The sequence below is a fragment of the Dipodomys spectabilis genome, unplaced genomic scaffold, assembly GCF_019054845.1.
Source record: "Dipodomys spectabilis isolate Male_0828 unplaced genomic scaffold, ASM1905484v1 ptg000054l, whole genome shotgun sequence".
Taxonomy (NCBI): Eukaryota; Metazoa; Chordata; class Mammalia; order Rodentia; family Heteromyidae; genus Dipodomys; species Dipodomys spectabilis.
In genome coordinates, this window is record NW_024870731.1 from 31,790,632 (window position 1) to 31,815,546 (window position 24,915).

The 24,915-nt window shown below is 45.3% G+C and overlaps 1 protein-coding gene across 2 annotated transcripts in view; it reads right to left on the reverse strand.

The window, feature by feature from the left end:
• The window catches only part of Eif4e3 (eukaryotic translation initiation factor 4E family member 3), a 59,479-nt gene that overhangs the window by 10,646 nt on the left and 23,918 nt on the right, over positions 1–24,915 (reverse strand). For both annotated transcript variants that reach the window (XM_042680209.1, XM_042680208.1), the window contains 3 exons: positions 12,713–12,785; positions 3,078–3,172; positions 1,670–1,730 (listed from right to left, as the gene is read on the reverse strand). In XM_042680209.1, coding sequence (XP_042536143.1) covers positions 1,670–1,730; positions 3,078–3,103 — 87 coding nt within the window. In that variant the 5' untranslated portion in view covers positions 3,104–3,172; positions 12,713–12,785. The remainder of the gene's footprint in view (positions 1–1,669; positions 1,731–3,077; positions 3,173–12,712; positions 12,786–24,915) is intronic.

Below are 24,915 nucleotides of genomic sequence, written 5' to 3' on the forward strand. Positions count from 1 at the left end.
TCACAGGCTCCAAAGTCTCCTAGCACGGCTCTGAATGCTGAGAATCTGTTTATTCTTTGTCATCTAAGCAGGTTTACCAATCTCTCAGCATCAGTCTCCTGAGGTAGACAAGGGAATAACACTGACCTCAGAGGTGGTTGTTGAGTGTGAAATCAGTCATTGAATGCATCCAGCGGGCTCAGCACAGTGTTTGCAACAAGGAGGTTGAACATTTAAGAGCATCCTCTAAATAGCTGCCTGTGTACCACACTCAGGAAGTCCGTACACATTCACAGTACCATAATACTGGTGGCTGTGGTCTCAGCAGCTCATAGCAACTGGGCTGATGGATCTTTTATCCAAGGCCCTGGCAGTCAACAGGGGACCTGAAAGATGACCTATCACCCTTGGGGAGGTTGAAGTTTTCATCTCTCTTAGGCCCTCCCTGCTCATCTTCTAGTGTCTTCCTAGGGACTACTGTTTCCACTTTGTATCTGTCCTCTGTCAGTGATACAGCTGAGATGGAATGGGACAAGGGAGATGTCATGCTCCTGGCCTACCAGACTTTAACTGGGCAGCTGGGATGGACTGGCCAAAGCACTAGGGTGAGGGCACTTGCCCTGACACAAAAGTGTATTTGTGACCAAATGTTTGGGTCAAGCAGGGAAGGACAAAGCATCTCAGTGAACATTGATATGCTTGGCTCCCATCCAAGACAAAGTTAGTGCAAGCAAACAAAACACATAAACATGCAAGGCCTTGAGTGTCAGGCCTACCACTGCAAAAACAAAGAGGGGGGGGGAAGAGGAAAGGAAGGAAGAAAGGAAGGAAGGAAGGAAGGAAGGAAGGAAGGAAGGAAGGAAGGAAAGAAAAAAAGGAAGACAGAAGCAAGGAAGCAAGCAAGGGAAGGGATGTAGGGAGCTAATATCCTGTCATTCTCTTACATTCTCTGCTCTCTTTTGGAGGTGGGTAGAGGTGTTTTCTTTGCCTTGCCTGGTTTGTTATTTCTTTCTTCTTATTCTCTATTATGCAGTAATAAATCTGGTCCAGTCTTTAGACATGACTTCCTGGAGACACTTTAATTACTTGAACATATCCACATGAAAGAAATCATTAAAAAGGTGAGATGTGGATATTTCCAAAGAGGCCTTGTGGTTTCTTAGGGTTTAAAGTCCTTGATTTTACTGCTCAAGTTTATTTAATTATTTCAGTCCACATATGGGCTTCTGAGGCCTAGCCTGTCTCTTGAGAGACCCTAAAGGATGAAGAACAACTCAGCCTCCTCTGCTTCGTGCCATGGTCCTTCCTGGAAGTGCTGTTGCCTTCCAGGGAGGCGGGAAAGGCTTTAGTGGGAAGGATTCTACTGTGTGCTACGGAAAACCAACTTGCCTGTGTTATGTGGGCAAGGGTGGGGAAAGGCCTCCATGGGGACCCTGAGCTTTCTTGTGAGATGGAACCCATTCATACAGACCACACCATTTCCATAGACAATTGACAAGGTGGCAATGTAAGAAAGGACACAGACAAGGTCAGAAATGAATTTCTCACCCCAGGCCTGTTGAGGGACTTCTGGGGAGGTTCTCTGAATGGCACAAAATGCTCAGCTCAACACATGCAGCCTCCCCCCCACCCCCAGCCTCAAATCCCAAGCACTGCTGCTGCTTCAGGGATATGGTCAGAAGAGACGTACCGTGCTGGCCTTGGGGACTTTCATCTTCCACACGCCGCCCTTTGCATTACTCTCGTCTTCCCTGCAGCAAAGACCAATGGTGAAAGTAGGTTTAAAAAAAAGTGACCTTAAAAACAAAAACAATCAGGCATTTTCCAATCAACTCTCCCCCAGCCCTTTGACTTGGAAACAGAAGTAGAAGAAAGACAAAAGAACAGGACAGACATGGGGAGGAATGTGGAATTCTGCTGTAATAAAGGCAGGGGAAGCTGGGTGCTGGAGGTTCACGCCTAGCTACCCAGGAGGCTGAGATCTGAGGATGGAGGTTCAAAGCCCACCCAGGCAGGAAAGTCTATAAGACCCTTATCTCCAATTAATCACCAGAAAACCAGAAGTGGAGCTATGGCTCAAAGTTGTAGAGCAGAAAAGCTCAGGGACAGGACCCAGAACCTGAGTTCAACCCCACAATCTACAAAAAAAAAAAAAGGAGTAGGGGAGAAGAAGATAGGGAAAGAGAAGGATATGAGTTCTTCTTTACAAGCATGTGCTGTCTAAGGGATTCTCCAGTGATAGATGAATAAGGCAACTGCTTCACAGGTTAGGAAGATCTTCATAGTCATGACAGATTCATGACACCATCCCACATGAATTCCCCCTCAGGCCACAGGCAAACACATGTTCCCACAGTGGACATTTGCAAGGTGTCTCTGTTTAACGGGGCTTGCCGTCTGCTTAGTGCACCTCAATTTCCACTTGAGAAGCCAGGTGGCTTTTCAGACTCAGACAGGAGTGACTACACATCCGAGCTCTAACGATGGGTTTGTTACCCAGCCTTGCCTATGAAAACCCTACCTCTCCTTCGGCTCAGAGGTTGATCCATGGCTGGCCTGGGACATCCAGCCGAGAAATTCCCTTAGGGGCTGGAGCGTGCTGCTGACATGGCTAGACTTGCAGAGTTAAGAGTGGAGCTTAGGAAGACCCACAAATGGAAAAGCCTGCCTAAAAACTGAGCAGAGAATGGAAAGCAAACACAATATAAAGAACCATGTGGGACTTCCCAGTTCCAGAATCTGAGAATTTTTCCAGTTTTTACTCAATCTAGGTTGCTATTACCTGCTATTCAGTAAGCCATGATACACTCTTACTTATTACTGAACTCCAAAGGAATGATGCAATAGCAGGCTATGTCAGTAACAGACTCCAGCCTGGGCTAACGAACTTACTGTCTAATAATACATCTGCCACAACATGGGCCTTTAAAGAAGTGGGTGCTACCCCCTTCCTTTAGCCTCTGGTCATGCTCATCAGGCAGACTGTCTACGGGCCAGGTGGGAAGATATCCAGCTGAATGCCCTGATGAAAAGATCTCTTATGAGCATCACACCGTTTCTGTCCACCTTTGACCTCAAATTACACATCAGACACTTACCAAAGCGGTCGCCTCTCTCCTCTCATTAAATGGTAGCTCCATCTCACAGGCAGGGTGGTCACAAGGGGGATATTATTGTACACACTCCAGAATATCTTTAAGAGAAAAAATACTTTGCTTAATACACCCAGTATTGATTTACTATGCCAGTAGATTATAAAATTAATGTATAAAAGAAAAAAAATTGATTTTCCCTAAGTCCTATCCATTCAAAATCCTTTCTGTCAGTACCCCTTCTCATTTTGTTTCACTAGAAAATATAATACAACATTAAAAAAATATTGCTTACTGATGTTGGGGGCCAAGTTGCATCTTCCAGGAAGCTCTCCTGATTAGGCAAGCATTCCTGTGCAACTTATCTACATAGAAAACCAGAAAGGTAATGCACAACGCCAGCACTAAAATTAATAAAACTGCATTGTGCTAGGGATTTCTGTGAATATGTAAAGCTCGGCTGCTCAAGTGGAGACAGATGTGTTATCTGCTTTTCTACTGTGACCATTTTACTGTCGTCTATCAGCATCCTATAACATCATGTTGTAAACGTCAGATGCATATAACATTTAGTTTTAAAATAAGAAATTACCCATTGACATAGAAAAAAAACATTTTTCCTGGTGCTGTAAACACTTAACAAAATATATCTGGTAAACCTTAATCTGTATGGAAATGAGATCTTTTATATTTTTTGAAGATTTGACTGCAAAAAATCAGGAGAGATTACACGCTTTGAAATATAGATTTGGATGTAATTCGCAATGCATAAAGATTCTCGGCAGTTATAACTTCATTGTCAGGGGCATTCTGTTGTAAATAAAGTGACTGACTTCATCCTAAAACAAACCCTCTCCTCCCCTCACAAACTGGAAAGGATCATGTTGATGTTTCTGGCAGACTAATGTGCTGGCAGGTATACCAGATGTACTGAACCACAACTCCTTCTAATGGACTCTGAGAGGAAAGAGTCCATGAGGCCTTGGCTTGGGGGCTAAGGGAATAAAGGAAGCACCTCCGGCTCTGTCCTTCTCCTTTATCTTCCTATAACAAGCAGGCGATTGCTTAGTCACTAAAGCCAACAGAGTACCCAAGTAAGGCATATCTGAACTTTATGTCTGTGTCCTGGAAATTCTCCCATGTTGGAACGTAAGCCTCAGTGGGATGGTTCTAGGAGCTGGGGCCTTCAGATACAGTGGTGGAGCTCCCAGGCCAGCATGAGTATCTTTATGATAGAAGATAGCCAGCTCTCTCCTCCTCTAGGACAGGGTATAAGAAAGAGGCCTCTGCTGTGTGTACACCAGGAAGAGGATCCTCCCCAGAACCGGGTGCCCTCATCTTGGACTTCCAGCTCTAGAACCCTGAAAAATAGCCAGTATATGACATTCTGTTACAGTAATGTAAACTGAGCAATATGGCGGCTGTCAGCAGAAACGGATGGTGTAGAATTACCAGTGTCATGTGAAGTAATAGCAATAAAAAGGATAGATGACTTTGGAGCTGTTCTGGGTCTAGGAATTTGTATACGTTTATACAATTTACTCTAGCGGCAACATTACACGATTATCCTTGTTGTACAGACTGAGGCACAGACAAACTGGTCCAGACATGACTGTTGAGAATGACTCTTAGGATGAGCACAAAGACAGGGACTTCCAGAATCACCATAGCGTGTTCTGTGCACAGAGTTACACATAAAAGAGAAGCACCATGCTGTGTGGTAAGAATCTTAGGAGGTTTGACTTAAAAACAATAGTATGAGCAGTTAGGAAAATGAATTCTACAGCATCATGAATGGAGTGACAAGGGAGAGGAGGGGTTCTATTTGTGTTCAATGATAATAATCCTGATAGGTTGTTTACATCCGTTTCATGTAAAAAAAAATAACATGAATCTAATTGCAAAGGTAGTAAGGATGAACGGTGAGGCAGGTGAAGGCCAAAGTACACAGTGGTAGGTTTATTTATTACTGGGGAATCTACGATCGTCCCCTTCTACTCCAATGAGGCTACTTGGAAATAGCAAAAGTGGCTCTGCAGTTACTACAGGTCCTCCAGCAGCTGCTGGTCCACGTGGGGGAACCCAGCGCACAAGTGCTTTGCTACTTGTGCAGATACCGAAAGCATGTCAACATTCGGGTTTCTATGTGGGCTGTCAGGATGAATAGCTAGCGCTGGGATTTCAGCCTGGGCCCTATAATTCCAAATTTCTCATTTCATAAACCCTACGCTGTTTCCCTTGATGATCCTATCTATATGTCTTCTGCGTCTCTCATAATCTTAGAAGCCAGGGACAGGTGATATAGTCACAGAAAGGAGGACATCTGATGTCTATGTTTTCCTTCAGTCATGTCTGGAACTCCATCAAATCTAGTGACTATCTGTCTTAACTGGAGCCTGACAAGTGTGCACCTAAAGACTTACAGATGGAATGAGTCTAAAAGGGAAAACCAAGAAGACTCTGGGCACCCCATACCAAAGCTCCTGCCTGTACATTCCAGCCAATGTTCTTGAGTCCTGACCTTTTACCTAGCACTTGAAATACTTAGGAAGACACAACAAAGCGCTTCTCTCATTCTCAAGGTAAGAAATCCTCTAAGGATCCTGCTAAGGATTGTAGCCTTGGACACACGGACGGACACACACACACACACACACACACACACACACACACACACACACACACACACACACACACACACACACACACACACACACACACACACACACACACACACACACACACACACACGACAACGGATTCTGTTTATCCTGACAAACCTGGCAGGAAGTAATCACAGCCAGCAAAATACCAAAATACCCCAAGATACTGATCTCTGACCAAACATGTTTATTAACGCACATATTCACACCCTTTGTACATGAAGACAAAATGAAAGCAAACATCCAGAAGCCCCACTGGGAAGGGGCTCTGGTTCTTTTTCACAAATTTCACCTAATATTACAACAGTGGTTGGGTGCCTTTGATGGTGGAAGGACCGGCTCCTGGAGCCTCTTCTGTTAGTGATGCTCAAGTGCTTCCTTCAAAAGCACACAAGGACCAGGTGAGGTATCGAAGCATCATTTGGGGAGTGTGTGTAACAAGGCCTTGGGGAACTGGGCAGAATGTGGGGACAACCAGCAGCCACAGAGGGCTACACACAGGTAAGTTCCTGGCATCATTCTGGCTCCTTCTGTGTCCAATGGAGATCTAACACACAGACTTAATGACTCTGGTTCTCAGGTTATCCTGAACAAGACACACAGATCTTGAAGCCTAAACTTCCCCCGTGTAAAAGGAGCTACTGCATCAGCTGATTTCAAGACTGAATTCAGTGAAAGCACTCGGGAGGCCTCAGTAAGGAAGCCAGGGATGGTCAGACACACTGATAGCTGAACTATCTCCCACCTACTCGTTCTAACTGGAACAAGTATGCTCCACCTGACAATGTCCTGCTAAATGGATAACCATTCATTGCCAGGAAAACTGGTGGGGTTTTCTCCTTTATTTCCCACTGGAATGTTCTGAAGGCAATAAAGAAGATTCTGAAAAATTCTTGCAAAGAAAAGACAATAATGTTGACAAAAGACACAGTGATATGCCAGGAAATGATTAATGTGTCATAATCTCCAAAGGTGATGGGGATACCTGAACATGAAAAATGAGAAGGCAGCCTTGAGGTTGCAGGCAATGCTATATTTCAGTTATAATGGCAGCTATGTGTGCATTTAGTTCATTTAGTTTATTTCTTAGGTGTTTATTCCTTAGGTATAGCACAATTGTATTTTATGCATTTTTCTGTATATGTCTTTTATTTCATGGTAAGAGATTCAAGAAAAAAGTAGAAAATGTGAATTGTCTCATACATATAAAGAAACTCAGAATCAATAGTTCTCTCTATAATAATAATTTAAAAAACAGCCAATGCACCCCAAAAACAAAATAACCCAGATTTCAGATTTCCTTCCAGAAGTTGGTGCACGTGCAGAGTAGATGTTTTGGAGACACTCAACAGATACTTTGCTCATTAGTATTTCTAGTGGGTAGGGGCTTCCCACCCACAGAATCAATGGTGTTTGTGGTGGGCAGATAAGAGATCAGAACAGACAACTGAAGAGCTTAATGGATGTTCTTAACTTACAGCAGACACAGAGGCTGAAAGCAAAGGGCTTCTGATTTGCAAGAGCTCTGTACCCCAGAAATTGCTTTGCTTTGAACTCCAAAAGAGCTTAACCTACTCTGAATTGAGGAGTTAAAAGCCTGGAGCAGAGAGTGGGGTCCATGTCTTGCGAGGGCAGGGAGGGCCCCTCCCCTAGAGAAGTCTGGGGGAACCTAGAGCAGAGCAGCCGTGCCTGCTTCCTGGGTCTGGTGCACTTGGCCATGACACGGAAGGGTCATGAGGTTTGAGTGACAGGTGGCAGGTCAGAGAAAAGCTGGAGAAGGGGTTTGCCTTGTCCCAGGGGGCTCCACCACCTTAGAAAGCTCCCCCCCACTCTCTCCACGCCCCCCCCCACCATGGGTGTGACAAAGGCAGCTAATGTTTAAAAAAAAAATCTTCTCTGGAGCAGGAAATTGTGACAAAGCCCATGGAGAAATGGATGTGGGTCCATATTATACAGGCCTCCATGACCTGAGCCACAACATAACACCAAAGGCCAGGTAGGATCTCAGGTGGTGATAGGGCAGCAGGTGAGCAAATGGTTGCCTCAAGAGACTTAACTTGGAAGCTATCAAGCTTTACGTGTGAAGTGACTAAGTTACTATTAAATTGTAAGATTAAGTCTGACTCACCCTCCCCCACCTCAACAATCCGCAATGACCTCCAGTGCCCTGAGTAAACATGGAAGGAACAAGGACAACCTGACTCCTTTCTGCTTATGAATAACTGGGCTGTCACTATGGACAGACGTCAGTCCCATTGCATGTACAATGAATAAATTAAGTGACGAACAAAGCCTCCTGTTACCCTTGCTATTAACTTTGCACTGACAGAAGTATGAGACAGATCTGGCTTCAGGTCCTTCCCCCTGTATCCCCCCCCTCTGTGTTTCTGCCCCCCCCACCCTGGCTTCCCTCACCAGAGTGGTTCCTTTCCTTCTATTACAGGATGCTAGAAACCACAGGCTTCCCTGCTGGGTCTCCACCCATTCTCTCCATCATCCTCCATCATTGACACTGACTGACAAAATTTCTTTCTGGCTGTAGCTACTCAGAAGACTAAGATCTGAGGTTCAGGGTTCAAAGCTGGTCAAGAGGCTGAGATCAGAGGATAGTAGTTCAAAGCCAGCCCAGGCAGAAATGTCTGTGAGACTCTCATCTCCAATAAACTACCCAGAAAAAGCCAGAAGGAGGCTGCGGCTCATGTGGTAGAATGCTAGCCTTGAGCACAAAGAGCCTCAGGAACGATGCACAGGCCCTGAGTTCAAGCCCAGGACAAGCAAAAAAAAAAGATAGAAGTGGAGCTGTGGCACAGTGGGAAAGCACCAGCCTTGAGTGAACAAGTTAAAGGACAATGTACAGGCTCTCAGTTCAAGCCCCAGTATTGGCGTACACACGTGCGCGTGTGCACGCAAACACACACACACACACACAAATAGAAAAAGAGAGGGAAGGGGAAGGGGAAAAAGAAAAGGAGGGAAGGGCTTATTGCAAAAGGAGCAGTCTTCATTTGCCAAGAGTTTGGGGCACAGGCTATCCTAACTTAACGACCTACAACAGCGCGTCACCACTATCAGATGGCCTGGCATTTGGGCAGGGGAGCGGGCGTGATGCCATGGTGCCACATGGCATGACTGAATTTTCTTAATTGAGTATGTTATATAAACTGTGTGTGAAGACTTCTGGTAATGAGAAGTGCTGCTAAAATTCCATTTATAGAAAAAGTACACTCTCTGTTCTATGTGAATTAATATAAAAATTCAATTTAAGGAGGAAATAAAGGGCAGAGCATGTACCTGGGGGACAAGTGTGGGAAACTGTAGAAGGTGAAGGCATAAACTCCTGTGGGCTGGACCGAAGGCTGGGTGGAAGCTTTAGTCTAGGGACAGGCAAATCTGAAAGGCACTGGGGACCAAAGAGCCTCCTTGCGCATCCAGGCCCGCAGGTAGCTATTCATTCCCAGGGAAGACTGGGCCAGTTCAGAAGCCTGGTTCTATTCTGCTCTGTGCCAGTGAGCATGCATACACTAGAGAGATGCTCAACATTTCTACATGTCCAAAAGAGTAAAAGGGATCAATAGATGTCTGGGAAATACACCTAAATGAAACATGGAATTTTCCAAGAATGATGGGAATATCGCGGATATTTAACTCTAGGCAGAAAGGGAGTTATTTCTGGCTGTAATGACAGTGTCCTCAGCCGAGGTTCCACACTCTGTAGACAGGGAGGTGAAAGACAGAACTGAACTAGAAGTGGCAGGAAGGGCTCCAGCCCTGAAGCCGTAGCACGACTGGCTGCTTTCAGTGCCAGCCTGGTTCTCTTACCTTCCAGCCTCAGTCTTCCCAGTTAATAAACAAGAGAACACTCCCTCTTTTCCCACCTTCTGCACCGTGGATTTGTGGAAGGGCCTCAAGAGTATAAAAACAAAGACCCATTACATGAAGCAGTCACTGAGAGCAAGATTCTTACACATCACCTAGAACACACAGGGCTGAACACTGACCTGAGCAGGGAGGTGAGGCGATTTCTTACAGGTGGTCCAGGGATGCCCAGAGCATCACCACACTATCACAGCATAAAGACAGGCAAAAGCATGTCCCTAGTGACTTTTAAGTTCAGCACCCCAGCTGGTTCTTAAGTACAATGGACTATACTGAGATGTCACAGACCCTCACAGGTTGAACCCCTCAAAGTTATGGTAAGTTACCTACTTGTCTTCATGTGGTGAGGCGTTAGCAGTGGTACAACACGGGGCATCACTGGCTTGACATGAGTAGTCTAGAGGCATGGTGTCCTTACATCAAACATGACCAAGGAAAGAGGGAAAGGATGCTCCTTCAGAAGAGAAATGACCAGGGAGGAGCATGACTTTATTCCTAGACATTTAGGATGCGCTTCTTAATCATGGGATCATTTTATTCTCATAGTTGCATGAGAAAATGCCTGCCGTGAGTATTCCCATTTTATGGATAAGTAGACTGAGATATAGAAAAGAGTGGTAATGTGTCCTAGCTACTAAAAGCCAACTATGGGATTTGAACCCAGGCAATGGGATCACATAGGCCCTAGGCCATACACTAGCTGTTCACACCAAGGGCAAATCTCAGTAGCATATTAATAAGACCTGGTGATGCAGGGGGTGGGGGGGTCAGCTTACAAGTACCAGGCTCACTTCACGCTCACTCAGCCTAGAAGGTAGGCACTCTGATGATCTGTTTTACAGACAAGGAAGGCAAGCTGAGATGAACAGGGACACCAGACAGAGGGGAGAAACTACCTGAGCACTTACAGCTGATTCTGCACCTGAGCAAAGGTCTCATGGGAAGAGTGTGCAAAGATACTCTGAGGTGAAAGAAAGTTACTTATACTTGAGAACTCTACATGGACTGTATACTAGTTATATACCCAATGGAGTATTTCCTTGGTAGTGCTGAGATTTGAACTTGGGCTTGCTAAATAAGTGCTCACCACTGAATCATGCCTTCACCTCCCTACCCCAGTTTTTTGCACTTGTTATTTTTGAGATTGGGTCTTGTTCTCTGCCCTGATATACCTCTGGAATGTAATCCCCCTAATTTCCATTCCTCAATATACTTGGGACAGGAATATACCAACATGCCTACCATCTTTCCACTGAAATGGAGTCACACCCACTTCTGCCCTGACTAGCCTGGAATAATGTTCCTCTTGTTCCCAGCTGATATAGCTGATATGACAGGTGCATGTCACCCCACCCAGATGTTAGTTGAGAAGGGGAACTTTTCTCCCAGGCTGACCTTGAACTTTGATCCTCCCAATCTCAGCCTCCCAAGTAGGTAGGATTACAGATATGAGCTCTAATGAAGTAGCTGTTTAAAATGTACTTTCTAGTATATGCCAGCAAGAGGCCTTTAAATTTGCCCCTAAAGTTCCTAGCATGATAGCAGATTCAACTCCCAACCAGATGTTCTGTGTTGCTACGCATGGTCAGGAAAACGGGTCCAGTTCTCATCATTGGGCTTCATCAGGTCTGCCCACAATCCCATTCCCTGTCTGACAGGATTATGGGAGGTCTGGCGAGTCCCTGATGAGCCCAACAGCAGCCCAGAGATTCCTCATGACCACAGTCCTGAAAACCAAGTGCTTTGAGGTTCATCAATTGGCTACCTAACGTAGCAGCACCCATGGAGTCAGTGGAGGGGAACAGGAAGAGACCGTGCCCACACTTGGAGGGCATCTCCATCTCCGGAAGCACAGCTCAGGCCCTGCTCTGCGACTCTGTCTCGGCCCTGGATGGTGATGCACAGACACACCACGGCTTTGCTCTCCGGATGTTTATATTGCTTTCCCAGATAGGTGAGAAAACAGGCTGTGGGTGGGACCCACCCATCTTTACACCAGCTCACCAGCCTCGGAGGTCATGCATGACACCTTACAAGTGAGTCCTGGGGTTGTGTAACCACAAATGTGCATTTGTCAGACTAGACGCTGACACTGGGTTCTGAATAAAAGATCTTTGTGGTTCTTTTGCATGAAAGAGGGATGCAATCTAGATACCAACCAACTGGAAATTCTAAGATTTAAAGCTGTGACAAGATTAGGGGGCACGGCAGGAAAACTATAAATTCATTCCTATCATTCCTAAATACTAAGGAGATGTAGGTAGAATGGTCATAGTACTAGGCCAGTCTACACACACACACACACACACACACACACACACACATACTCTCTCTCTCTCTCTCAAGACACTACCTTGGAAATAACCTTAGGTAAAAAAGGGCTGGGGGTGTAATTCAAGGGGTAGCAAACTTATCTAGCAAGGGCAAGACCCTAAGTGCAAACCTCAGTACCATCCTCAAAAACAAAAACCAATAACTAGAGCCTAAAAAAGTTTGCCTGCAGAATCAGAGAGAGAGAGAAGGAAGAGAGCTAAGAACAGCCTTGTTGAGGAGCGGCAGAGCAGCATGAGTTCTGCCAAGCACCCTGTGAGCATGCCCTTGCTTACTCCCTACAGTGCCCTGAGAAGGTAGGGACCATGTTTATACCACATGCACAGAAATGCACAGGGTGGTCCGAGATCCTAATATAAGGTGGTGGAAGGGGCCGGTATAGCGCTTTCAGGCTTACCACCACTCCCTATCTGTGACTCTGTCCTGCCCTGCACAGAGGGAGGGGTAACAGAGCTGGAGTTTCAATAAGGGTGGGAGGGGACACAGATTCAGATGTGTTCAACACCCTCACTCTGCTTCCTCACAGCAGTCTGAATGGTTAGCTCATGAAGTTTCAACAAAGGCAATGTGAAGAGCAGGTCTCCTGAGCCTGTGCCCAGCCAGCCAGGGGTAGAGTAGGGTAAAGGGGGCTGCACCGAAGTAGAGCCAAGAAGCAACTTCTAGAATAGAGTCTTCCGACAGGGGCTGCCCACACAGGGCAGATCCCAAGTGGGACATCTTCCAGACATCCAGCACAAGCTGTGCTAGCCCTGCCCCACCCCACCATCTTACCTGCACTGTTTGCACTTGGTAGATTCTCTTCAGGTTGGAGGCACACTCAGCAGCCGTGGCACCAGGGAAAGATCTAAGCACACATTGGCCGAAGAACAAAGAAGCAAACAGAACCAGTCAGTGTCTGTGAAGTGCTCTATCATGAAGTTCAGCAAGGCTTCTGAAAAGTCTGGACATTTGCAGGATGCATGTTAGATCTAAAGCATGAAATCCTCCTATCTTTGTGAAACATTAGTTTCTCTTAAATAATCAGCATGTTTATGATAGGGGAAGCTTAATGTGGAAAGGTAAAGCATATAAGCAAAGCACTGGAAACTTTAAAACCACATTTTAAAACAATAACTAAAAAAAAAAAAGCTAGCCATTGCCTAGCCTTTTAGGTAAAATGGCCTGTTGTACCAATGGAAAATACAGTGCATTTGTATTGAAAACTTGTTACAGGTCCTGCTAGTAAATATCCACATCTCTGGATACAAGAAACAGGATGAGGGTTGGGAAGGTGGCTCAGTGGTAGAGCACTTGCCTTGCATGCCTGAGGCCCTGGGTTCGACTCCGCAGCACCACATAAGCAAAAAGAAAAAAGCCGGAAGTGGTGCTGTGGCTCAAGCGGTAGAGCGCTAGCCTTGAGCTGAAGAGCTGAGGGACAGCGCCCAGGACCAGAGTTCAGGCCCCATGACTGGACTCCAAAAGAAAAAAAAAGAAACAGGATGACTGTGTGCCACACTTAACTATAGGCATGGCTCAAGTGGTAGAGCACCTGCCAAACAAGCACAAGGCCATGACTTTAAACCCCCATAACTGCCAAAAGAAAAAAAAACAACAAGAAAATATAGCTAAAAGCCAACTGACATTTGACCTGAATGTGCACGTTTCTCAAACTTTGGAAAACAGTTTCTGGTCTTTTCTCTGGCTGATTCAATGAGCAACCATTCTGTACGATCAGAATGCACTCATCTCTAGTTTGCTATATGTTCCACTAGATGGCAACAAAGCACAGGTTTATTCACCAGAAAACCTATGCTCTACCAAGCAGTTTCTTGGGACCAGTTTGTCCTTAGAGACTGAGATTCTCTGTTCCCAGTCATAACTTCTTTCTTCTTCTACTGACTGCATGCTCAAGAGTGATGAGATTCTGTTAACATCAGGCCCAAAATGATGTTTTACTATACAAACACTGCTCTAAAGCCCACGTTTCCTGCTCTCAGCTTGTCCACCAGTCCACTATTCTCGGATCTGTGATCTTACCAGCCCTGAATCCCTAGGGAAGTAGTCCCCAGACCCCTTCAGCATGTGGCACTTTCTGGACAGTGAAGCCACAGTAGCTTAGAGATGTGTGGAAAACTCACATGAAGGAAGAGATGGAGGTGTTGGCAAAAGTTCTGCCTGTGTGAAGATGGACCAACAAACACTCAAAAATAAAAACATCAAACTTGGTACCAGTGGCTCATACCTGTAATCCTAGCTACTCAGGAGGCTGATCTGAGGATCATAGTTCAAAGCCAACCCCGGGCAGCAAAGCCCATGAGACCTTTTATCTTATCTTTGAGCTGTGGCTCAAAGTGGTAGAGCACTAACCTTGAGCAAAAGAGCAAAGGAACAGCACCCAGGCCCTGAGTTCAAGCCCCATGACCGGCAGCATAAGCAAACAACCAAACACATCAACAAGACATTTTGGAATACAACTCCTTTCTTTGGAGGTCACTAAGGAAGCAACATTATGAACTAGTGAGGAGACACGTGTCAGGTGAATTCTAATAAGTAAGTCTACCTTAAAGTATAAGTTTACTACTCTTGCTTAGTTGTTGATAAGTTTCACAAACCTTTATTGGGGTTTGAACTCAAGAGTCTCACAATTGTTTGACCCATACCACCAGCCCTTTTTGCTTTGGCTATTTTTGAGATAGGGTCTCACTTTTTGCCCCAAGGAACCTGGACCATGACCCTCCTATTTTATGTTTCTTCTATAGCTGGTATGGCAGGTCTGACACCATGCCTAGCATCTTCTGCTGGGACGGGGTCTTGTGAACTTTTTGCCCACACTGTCTTGGAAACTCCATCTTCCCGATCACAGCCTCCCAAGTAGCTAGGATTACAGGCATCGGCTACTGTGCTTGACTTGAGGGGCTTTATTTTTTTTTTTTAATTGCAGGAACCACTATAATTGTAGTGACCATACTGGACAGTGGTGAGGAACATGTGGCATGCTAACACCAGGTAAAGATGCCAGGTGAGGGCTGGGAAGGTGGCTCAGTGGTAGAGCGCTTGCCTTGCATGCATGAAGCCCTGGGTTCGATTCCTCAGCACCACATAAGAAAAAAGAAAAAAAGCCGGAAGTGGCGCTGTGGCTCAAGTGGTAGAGCGCTAGCCTGGAGCTGAGGGACAGTGCCCAGGCCCAGAGTTCAGGCCCCACGACCAGACCACCCCCCCAAAAAAAGATGCCAGGTGTTGGTGCCCTAGCGGCCCTCAGCCTTGGTGGAAAGACTTGCCTTGTGGCTACCAGGTATCAACTTGGACAAATGATATTTTGTGATTTATTGCAGAATTGTTTGTTTTCAAAATTAGGGAGAAAAAATACTTGTTAAAAACTTTCAACCACTGGGTGCCAGTGGCCCATGCCAGTATTTTCAGGAGGCTGAGATCCAAGAATCACAGTTCAAAGCCAGTGTAGGCAGAAAAAGTCCATGAGACTCTTCTGTCCAATTATCTACCAAAAAGATGGAAGCAGAGGTGTGGCTTAACTGGTACAACACCAGCCTTAAGAGAGAAAGCTCAGAGGTAGTGCTCAGGTCCTGAGTTCAAACCCCAGTACTGATATAAAAACAAACAAACAAAAAGAGCAAAAGAAAGATCCCCAACCTTTTCCCAAATAGATTATTATGTGAAAAGTCTACCGCTTTTACATGAAAACCTACTGGCATTTATCCCAACGCTAATTTTTCTTCCCTTGAAACCTCTTGCTGACTGCTGTACCACAAGCCTTCCTAGATTTTGAGCTGGGCAGAAGGCACCAGGGCTCCTTTCTGAGCTGAGATCAAGGGAGAGCCCAAGGGGAGGAAAGAGGTTTGTAATTTTTTTCCATTATTAAAATTATTCACTTCAAAATTGTTTTACCAATTCTTAAAGTCACCCTTCAATTTTAGATAGTTGAGAATTGTGGGGTGCTCACCTCAGATAACATTATGACAATTTATGTACATACATGCGGCATGACCATGTAATATACAGAGAACAGAGATGAACATTTACTTTCTGTGCCTCTTTAGCACCTAGGGTCTGGCCTTTGACTTGCATTCCAGGGCAGGAGGCGATTATGTACAACTGACATTTAGGTTCCCAGTTTCATTGTTCAAGCTGTTGAAGACACTGAGCATACTGAGCCCATGTAGCCTAGCGCAGGAAAGAGCTATGCGGGAACCTTTAAGATCACAGAATCCAGGCCCTTCCATGAAGATATTGGGAAACTGTACTTCCGTGGAGACTGACACACTTCCTTTTCAACCTCTAGGCATCCATATCTTAAGATGTTAATCAGGAGAGTAGTGTTCAGAATGATCTTAAGTTTTTGTAATGACCTTTCTGTCCCCAAGGGTAAAGATTGTTTTAATACTACTCTAAGAAAATTATTATTTAGGGCTGGGAATGTGACTCAGTGGTAGAGTGCTTGCCCACCATGCATGAGGCCCTGGGTTCAATTCCTCCATACCACATAAACAGAAAAAGCCAGAAGTGGTGCTGTGGCTCAAGTGGTAGAGAGCTATCCTTGAGCAAAAGAAGCTCAGCAACAGTTCCCAGGCCCTGAGCTCAAGCCCCAGGACTGGCAAGACAGAAAAGAAAAGAGAATTATTATTTAATAGTCCTCTAAGAAAATCATAGATACAATCCTATACTAGAAATGGGATTCAGGAAAGAATGGCGACTTTGATAGAACCATACTAACAGTCCACCATTAAAAAATGAAACTGTGGGAGCTGGCGGCGGCTGGCTCTACTTGGGAGGCTGACGGCGTTGGGATTGTAGTGCAAGGCCAGCCTGGCCTGAAAAGTTTTTGAGAATCCTTCTCCAGGAAGAGCTGCATAAGGTGGGGGTACCTGTTATACAAGCTACTGAGACGCTTAATGCAGGTGGATCACCCCGTTAAGAAGTTTGGGGCCCTATGTCAAAAATAAGGAGCAAAAAGCAGCCAGGACTGAGGAACAGCTCTAGTAAGAACACCTTTCTACCAAGTGGGAGGTCAGGAGTTCAAATCCAGATACCACCAAAAGAAAAGAAAAAAGAAAACAAACGGAAGTGTGGTTGGTGTTAGCGTAGGTCAGTGATTGAGCAGTAGCTAGCTATGCAAGGCCCTGGTTTGATCCAGGTTGCAAAAGAACAGAACAATTCTGTCAGTCCTATGTTGGGTCGGCTGGCCAGTAGAACAGTGTTCAGTGCACCAAATCTGATTCCAATGTCACTGAAAAACAGCAGCGTACCTAATCCTCATGCTGGAACCTTCAAGTTCTTCAACCATTTGTTTGGTCAAAATTGGGCCATGGCTACAAAATCCATTTCAAAACAAGAAATGAGCTGAGGTTTTTCTGCCCTGTAAACAGGTCAGTCTGCGCTAGACTTGCTGACTCAAAGCTGAACCGGAGGCCCCTCACCTTCTGGTTGTGCTATGTAAAGGGACTGTTCATGGCAGGAAACAGCCCTGTGGCCAGCAGCCATACCCTGTTTTGCTGACCTTGACAGACAATTGTAGTCCTTGTAGCAACCGGAAGGCAAAGGTTTGTAATAGATCTTTGTAATAGAAACATTCTTAACAGTATTAATCACATATATAATAGATTCTTATGTCTAACACATACACACACACACACACACACATATCCTTTTAGTTCATTCATGCTTCCACAGAAGCTTGTATAGGGTTGATAGTGCCTCCAGAGTAACCACTGCCCTGAGGCAGTGCTCCTGGCCTCTGGCGGTCAGAAGCCAGGGATACTGATGAAATCCATCCCATAGTCACCACACACAGTGTCTCCCCCCAACACACACACACACACACACATACACACACACCCATAGTCACCACACACAGTGTCTCCCCCCAACACACACACACACACACACACACACACACACACCCATAGTCACCACACACAGTGTCTCCCCCCAACACACACACACACACACACAATCAGCCCCAAATGTTCACAGTACCACAGCCAGGTAACCTGGTATAGACACGGGATAGTCTCAGTGGTTTTTAACAGTCAGGCAACCAAGATTTGTTGCACCCCTCTCCAGTCTCCTGAGAATACAGTGATGATCATTCTTACAAAGCCCTTATCTCCTGGAGTTTAGGTTCTAGAATTTTCACCCATGCTCTCCAAATTCCCCAAACTCCCAAAGGCTATCAAACTATGTTCAGAGCTTTTCAAACTTTCCCAGGACACAGGAGATAGGGGAAAAAAAATAAGCTAAAAGCAGAATACACATCTGAAAATGCCAGGGCCACAGCTATGAGACATGCCAGAATGCAGCAATCAGGACCTACTTGTGTTCCTGCTCTCCGAACTCCAAGCTACCTCCTCCGACAGCAAGAGAAAGGGTAAGTGTCCCCCACCATGACCTACCCCACCATGGATCAGTTAAAGAATCTGAACTTCCTCCCCAGAATTCTCCCCTCCATTAGACAATAGTAATGTAACAGTAACTTACTTTTATTGAGCAAGTCTTAGCTCTAATTCTTTTTTTTTTGGGGGGGGTCCAGTTGTGGGGCCTGAACTCTGGGCCTGGGCACTGTCCCTCAGCTCTTCAGCTCAAGGCTAGCGCTCTACCACTTGAGCCATAGTGCCACTTCCGGCTTTTTTTCTTTTTTGCTTATGTGGTGCTGAGGAATTGAACACAGGGCCTCATGCATGCAAGGCAAGCACTCTACCACTGAGCCACCTTCCCAGCCCCTAGCTCTAATTCTTGTAGCAATACTGCCAGAGTGGTCTTATTTCTTTGCTTCAAAACTTGGGACACTGAAGTTCAGCAAACTTGTTTTTAAGTAGTGGTTCTAGGTTCTTCTTCACCTGTCTGGCTTGGATGCCCATGGCCTACCTTCCCCTTTGGACAAAGTTGCCACCCCATAAAAACTGAGCCATCAGTGTCAGCACAGTGGTCACATACAGCAAGGTCTTATAGTAAATCCTTCTCCCTTCCCTTTTAGAATCCCCACTTCCTCCCTGGGTTCACCTACTGCTACTGCCTGCCATATTCTTTCCCACAATGGACCAAGTCACATTGTCAGTAGGGCAAAGAAATGAAGAAGAGGACTGGATACAACCAGAATCACTTGCAATAATGACTCTGCAAAAGTGATACAAATAGCAAAATTCCAAAAGAACACATCTCTGTGTCACTGCTTTGGGGCAGCTGGACATGGAGGGCAGACTATGACCCAAACAAAGGCGACAGATGGGCGATGGCAAGAAGGAAGGAAAGCACAGGGATGAAGAAGACGGCCCCTGGAATCAGTACATCTCAGTTCAAGTCCCAGCTCTGCTATTTGACAAGACTGACCCTCAGCATCACCTTCTGGACCTTCCCCTACAGAAACATTTCCAGCCCATGGCTTTGCTAGTTAGGCTACATGAACCGGCACTCCAGAAAGCATTTACATAGAGCACCTAAACCAAACATATCCCACAAGCAACTCTTGCTGGGATCACTGTTATTGCTGTGATGGACAGATAAACTTGGTACAAAGGAGAGAGATACCAGTACGTTTTCTAACCCAAGGGGCAGAGAGGAAAATATTTTCACACAAATATCTCACAGCCTTCTACTCAGGTCTTCAAGTCTATAGCCATTGGAAAGGCTGTTTTCCCCTCAGACCTGGCTCAGGAATTGCCCTAAGTACAGGCAAAAAAGGGGAAGGGACTCCGGTCTGCCAAGTAAATAGCTAATGCAAAGATGTCAAGGAGATTCTTACCTTACTTAAGGCTAAATTCCCAACTCACTCCTGTCTCTCCAATCTAACAGGATAATAAGAAATGAATCTAAAGATTCTCTAGGTGAAAGTGGTAGGAATTCCTTTTCATTTGGAGAGTCAGGAGAAGGAAAAAAAATCCAATAAGGTTGAAGCAATGAGTCCTACTTAAATGCTTTCCAGGCACCTGAGCACTATTTGCATGTAGAAATTTAATTCGCTATTTACAAATCATGTTTATCTACTCATTATGGCAGGTCCCTGAGAATCTTCCCAGGATTCTCTTTTAGCTTAAATGAAATCGGAAATGCTTGAAAGCATTTTATCCTCTTTCCTATGTCAGAAATACTGAGTGCCAATAAATGAACAGACGGACCCTATCATATGTGCATACATCTTCATTGCGTTTCACTCTTAGTTTGCAGATGAGAACACCAAATAGAAGGTAGTAACTTGCCCAAGAACACACAGCTGGCCGGAGGAAGAGTTGGAACTTAAACCACAGGTTGCCTGACAACCTGGCCCTCAGGGCTGAACTTAAACCAAGCAATTCCTACACAACCAACACTGTGCATAGCACCACAAACTCATGTAGTCCCAACTCTCCTGTACCTTGCAATCTTCCATTCAGAATTTCCCAGTGGGCACTTTCCATTGATTCCCCACACTTAAAGATTTGGTAGCTGTGGTCATTAAGAAAGTACTCAGGGACAGAGGCCTTCCTAAGCACCTGAGGAAATCAGCTCAATGGCAACTAGCTCTTGGCAGGCCATGGTACCATTTACCAGCCATGTGGACACCTGGTGGCCCATCTGACAAAGCAAAGATGCTAGAAATGTCTCCTTCTCCCCTACCTGAATTCCTGCCACTCTTAAGTGTGATCATTCAATGGGAAGCATCACTTGGGACCTTGTTAAAGATACAGTCTCCAGGCCCCAGACACACCAAATCCCCTGGAATTCCTGTAGACATTAAAGTGTGAGATGCACTGGCCTGTGTCATCTGAATCAAGTCACCATGAGATATGCAAACAGCTCAGAAAACTAGTGAGTGACAGCATCACAAGAAACATGTAAACCCCACTATTCCCCCAGAAGCATTTGCCATCAGTCAAAGGCATTCCCAACCCGGCACCATCATTACATGTGCACAGCAATCTTGCAAAGGGCCTGAAACACAGGCTGGTAAGCACAGCTGTCTTCTCTGCAGAAGCAATGGCTTCATTATGCCTCATGCATGAAAATGGACCTTGGTTTCTCCACATGTGAAATTTAGTAAAAGGCTCAGATTACCTCGAAGTCCTGACCAGCTGCCACATTAAATTATAAGACTAGAAAGAATCACGCCCCAGTCATCATTCAGTCTCAGAGAAGAAAGACTGCATGGGTCACTGTCCTCAATTCAAATCCTTTTTCTACTTATACTGCAGTGTAAAATCAAGCAAGGTACATCTCTGGGCCTTGACTGTAAAAAGGTTTCTGACAAATCCTACATCTGCAGGAAGATTCCGTGCCTCAGTCCATACAGATCTGAATCCAGTGCTTAACACACAGGAGTAAGATGGACTTGACATGAACATATTAAATGGGGAAAGGACAATTTAAGACTTTACCTAATACGTGCCACGTAGCTAATAAATGGGCATAATGCCAATAACAGATGCACACAATAATATTTTGTGAAAATATGAATGATGGCAATATTTAACCTAATACTTCGTAAGATGATTTCGATTCAGCTAAGTTCAACCTAAAGCCTGCCTCCCACAAGCCAGCCTTCCTGAGCAATTTATATCAACATCAGGCTCAGCTGTCAGAGGGAAATCCTGCCCAGCCCCCGTGACATGATTAAGTGTGCCAAGCGACCATCATTCACTCCATTAAAGATGATTTCATCTTAATCACTTTTACATAGATCTGTGGCTTGCGGCTACACTGGCTTCTTGTCAGAGGAGTCACACACACACACACACACACACAAATGGTCTGAACCTACTATTGACAGTTAATAATGCATCTGTTGAAACTATCCATGTAGTTGAAGCGTTTTAGCTCCACGTGTCCACTTGATTTTTATTTCTCTCTCCTCCCATCTATTGTCACTACTGGTTTATCCCACAGCCCCTTGCCAGTACCAATGGGCCTCTTCATCCTGATTTACAAGTAACCCTTCCTCCTGGGTGGGAGGAGAGTAACTGTGTTAAAGTTTACAAACACCACGTCAGAGTGCTGAAGTCTTGCCCACAGTCTTCAGTTTGGGAACTAGTAAATGAAATTTGTAATACTAAAAAGCTGGAAAACATGTTTTGAGTGGCTAAGTATTTCCTAAGTGAGGAATATTCAAGGGTCTGGAACAAAACACTCTGTAAGAAGCAACCACTGGCCCACAGCTGGAGAGGCTGAGTCCCCTAGGGAAGGGCCTTTTCCTGCCATTGTAGATTTACCCAGAGCTTCTTTACACAAAGGAAAATCCTGGGCCATTTAGAGATTCACTGGGATTCAAAGGGAAAGAATGAGGGGAAGGAGGAAGAGCGTTGATGCCAACAGCCCTCTCCTCGCCCATCATGACTTCTTCACGACTTCCTCCCAACCTCATCCGTGGAGGCCACTCTACACACAAGGATGATCCAGTCATCTCTGTCAGGCCTGGCTGCACCTCCCAGTACCAACTTCGTTATGACGCATCACACCACCAGAATGCATGGGAGAAGACTGAATCCTGCAACGTGGCAACCTATCTCTCTCTGAACTCTTCACGGATACCACCGAAGCCCACAGCATGTAAGATGACCCTGAATTGGGAGGGAGGCCAACAACGCAGTGGCTCTTGTATTCCTAACCCACAATGGGGACTGTTTACAACATGCGTATGACAACACGGAGGGCAGTGGCTCAAGACTGGATATATAGGCAACTGTGATAAATCCATCTTCCATCCCCATTGATCTATTGATCAGGGATGGGAGCCTGAGCTTTCAATAGTGCCTGGTGATTCTGATGTACTAAGTGAATACACTTTCAGACAAACATGGGAGCTAAACCCAGTGCAGGAGGACGGTTAGTGGCAGATGTACATGAGGCTCACTTCTGCAATCAAACACTCAGTCCCTACTGTGTGCTTAGTGCAAGCCAATGTGTACCAGACTCTGGTGTAGGAATCGGCAGCAACAGAGACCAGATCCTAATCCACATGAGAATTGTATTCTAGTGAGAAGACCAGAACATTATGATACTGTGGAACACATACCAAAAATAAATAAATAAAATAAAAAATCTAGAGAACTTGTGCTTGCATGTCAGGATGCATGAATCATTCTACATCAGTGGTTAAGAAAAGTCTTGCCTGGAAGATGGCCCATGAATAAAGACTCAAGGACAGGAAAGTGAGGAGAGACTGCATGACGATGACATGGAGAGTTTTCCAGGAAGACGGGGCTCACCCATGCATGTAGTCCCTGGGGGTCACAGACATGAATGTTAGAGCTCACAATCAAGAATGAGGGACAGAGGAAGAAGCCGCTGTCCATAAAACAGACATTGGCCTGTAACAAGATGCTATGAATATAGAGGGAGAAGCAGAGGCTACAGAGGACTAACACACTAGTGAGCATGAAGGCTTGGGAAAAAGAGCAAGGAGACGGAGGAACAGAGTGGGAAGAGCAGTCTCCTGGCTACTCTAAGCACTTTAATTTTCTGCTGGGTACTGGGCAGTTACAGATAGCTCCAGGATTTAGGGCCTGGCCAACTGGAAGGAGAAGACCCCTGTTGAGAGAGCTCCTGCTAAGCTCAGATGACAGAAGGAAGGCAGGTGTGCAGGGCAGCTGAGAAGGTGGTCCGGCACATATTCAGTTGAATAGACATGCACAGATGAGAAAGAGGAACAGGATCCACCTGTTCCTCAGGATCTCTCTCCTCCAGGCATCATCAGTCTCAGCCAGAGGTGCAAGCCCTGGAGCAGGAAACAGGCCTGGGGACTATGTGTGTCCTATGAAAATCTGGCAGGGTATGGGGTCACCAGGTAACGTAGGTGAAGAAGTCAAGAGGCACATGGACAGAGTAGCTCCCAGAATAAAAAAGAGTAGGGTTTTCAATATCCAGAAAGGGGGAAGAAACATCCTCCCTTGATTCTCTACTGTAATCCAAAAGACTTCATTGCGCCCCCTTACATTCTTAGCCACATAGTTGATTAGCTTCTAACCAAACAAGGATTTCTTGAAGCTGTCTCCAGAAAGTACAAATAATTCAACTGCAGGGTTCTCCAATTTGCCCAATAGGAAGTGAATTTAGGATGCTGACTTCCTACTAGTGAATACAGAGACCTGGAGCTGAAGACCACTGGCGGGGTATGGGAATGTAGGAGGGTGCTGGTCGTTTGGGATCAAGGTAATAATGTTAACAGCTGAAACTTATTCAACACTTACTAAGCGCATGTATTAAGTGATTTACAGTCAAGGCTCTCACTGAGTCCTCAGAACAGCACTATGAGATACATCATATGACTATGCTTGGTTCACAAACAATGAAATCACAGCTTGGAGGAGGGTGTGTGTCTTGTACATCATTGAATAGTTGGCTGGAAGCGAGGCGAGGGCAGACCAGGAATAGGGGTCAAAGGGGAGGTCTAACTAGAAGGCCTTTGGATGTTGTAGAGCTCAAGGCTGATATCATCTGCACAGACAAGAACTAGCTGCAGTGACCTCAGGGCGCTCCTGAGAACCTTAAATTCTAGAATGTTGCTTGGGGGGGAAGTGGGGTGGGGGGAGAGTTACAAAATAACTTCTAGAACAAGTCAGTACATAACCCTGAGTGGAAGGGAGAGCCTATATAAACAGATTCCCAGAGAAGTAAAAGTAGCTCAATAAAAATAATGAGATGATTGATCAGGCAAGATGAATTCAATCTACAATGTTGAAACTAATTATAATTTCTAAATGAATATAGCCATTTCTATTAAAGGTGTGGACACCGTGGCAATAATAAATTTCACTTGATTACTGATTTTTAAAGAAAAGAATCCACGTTTGTAGTAAGAAAGACAGTTTGCGCTGTGGATGTGTGTGTGCACGTACATGCTAGTTTGGTAAGCACTCTCCCACTGGGCTGCACTTCCCTATTACATATTTATCCTAAAAAGACACTAGATAGTCTTTCAAAGAGATTTGGACTAGACACTGATGGCTCACAACTGTAATTCTAGCTACTCAGAAGGCTGAGATCCAAGGACTTAAGTTCAAAACCCACTCAGG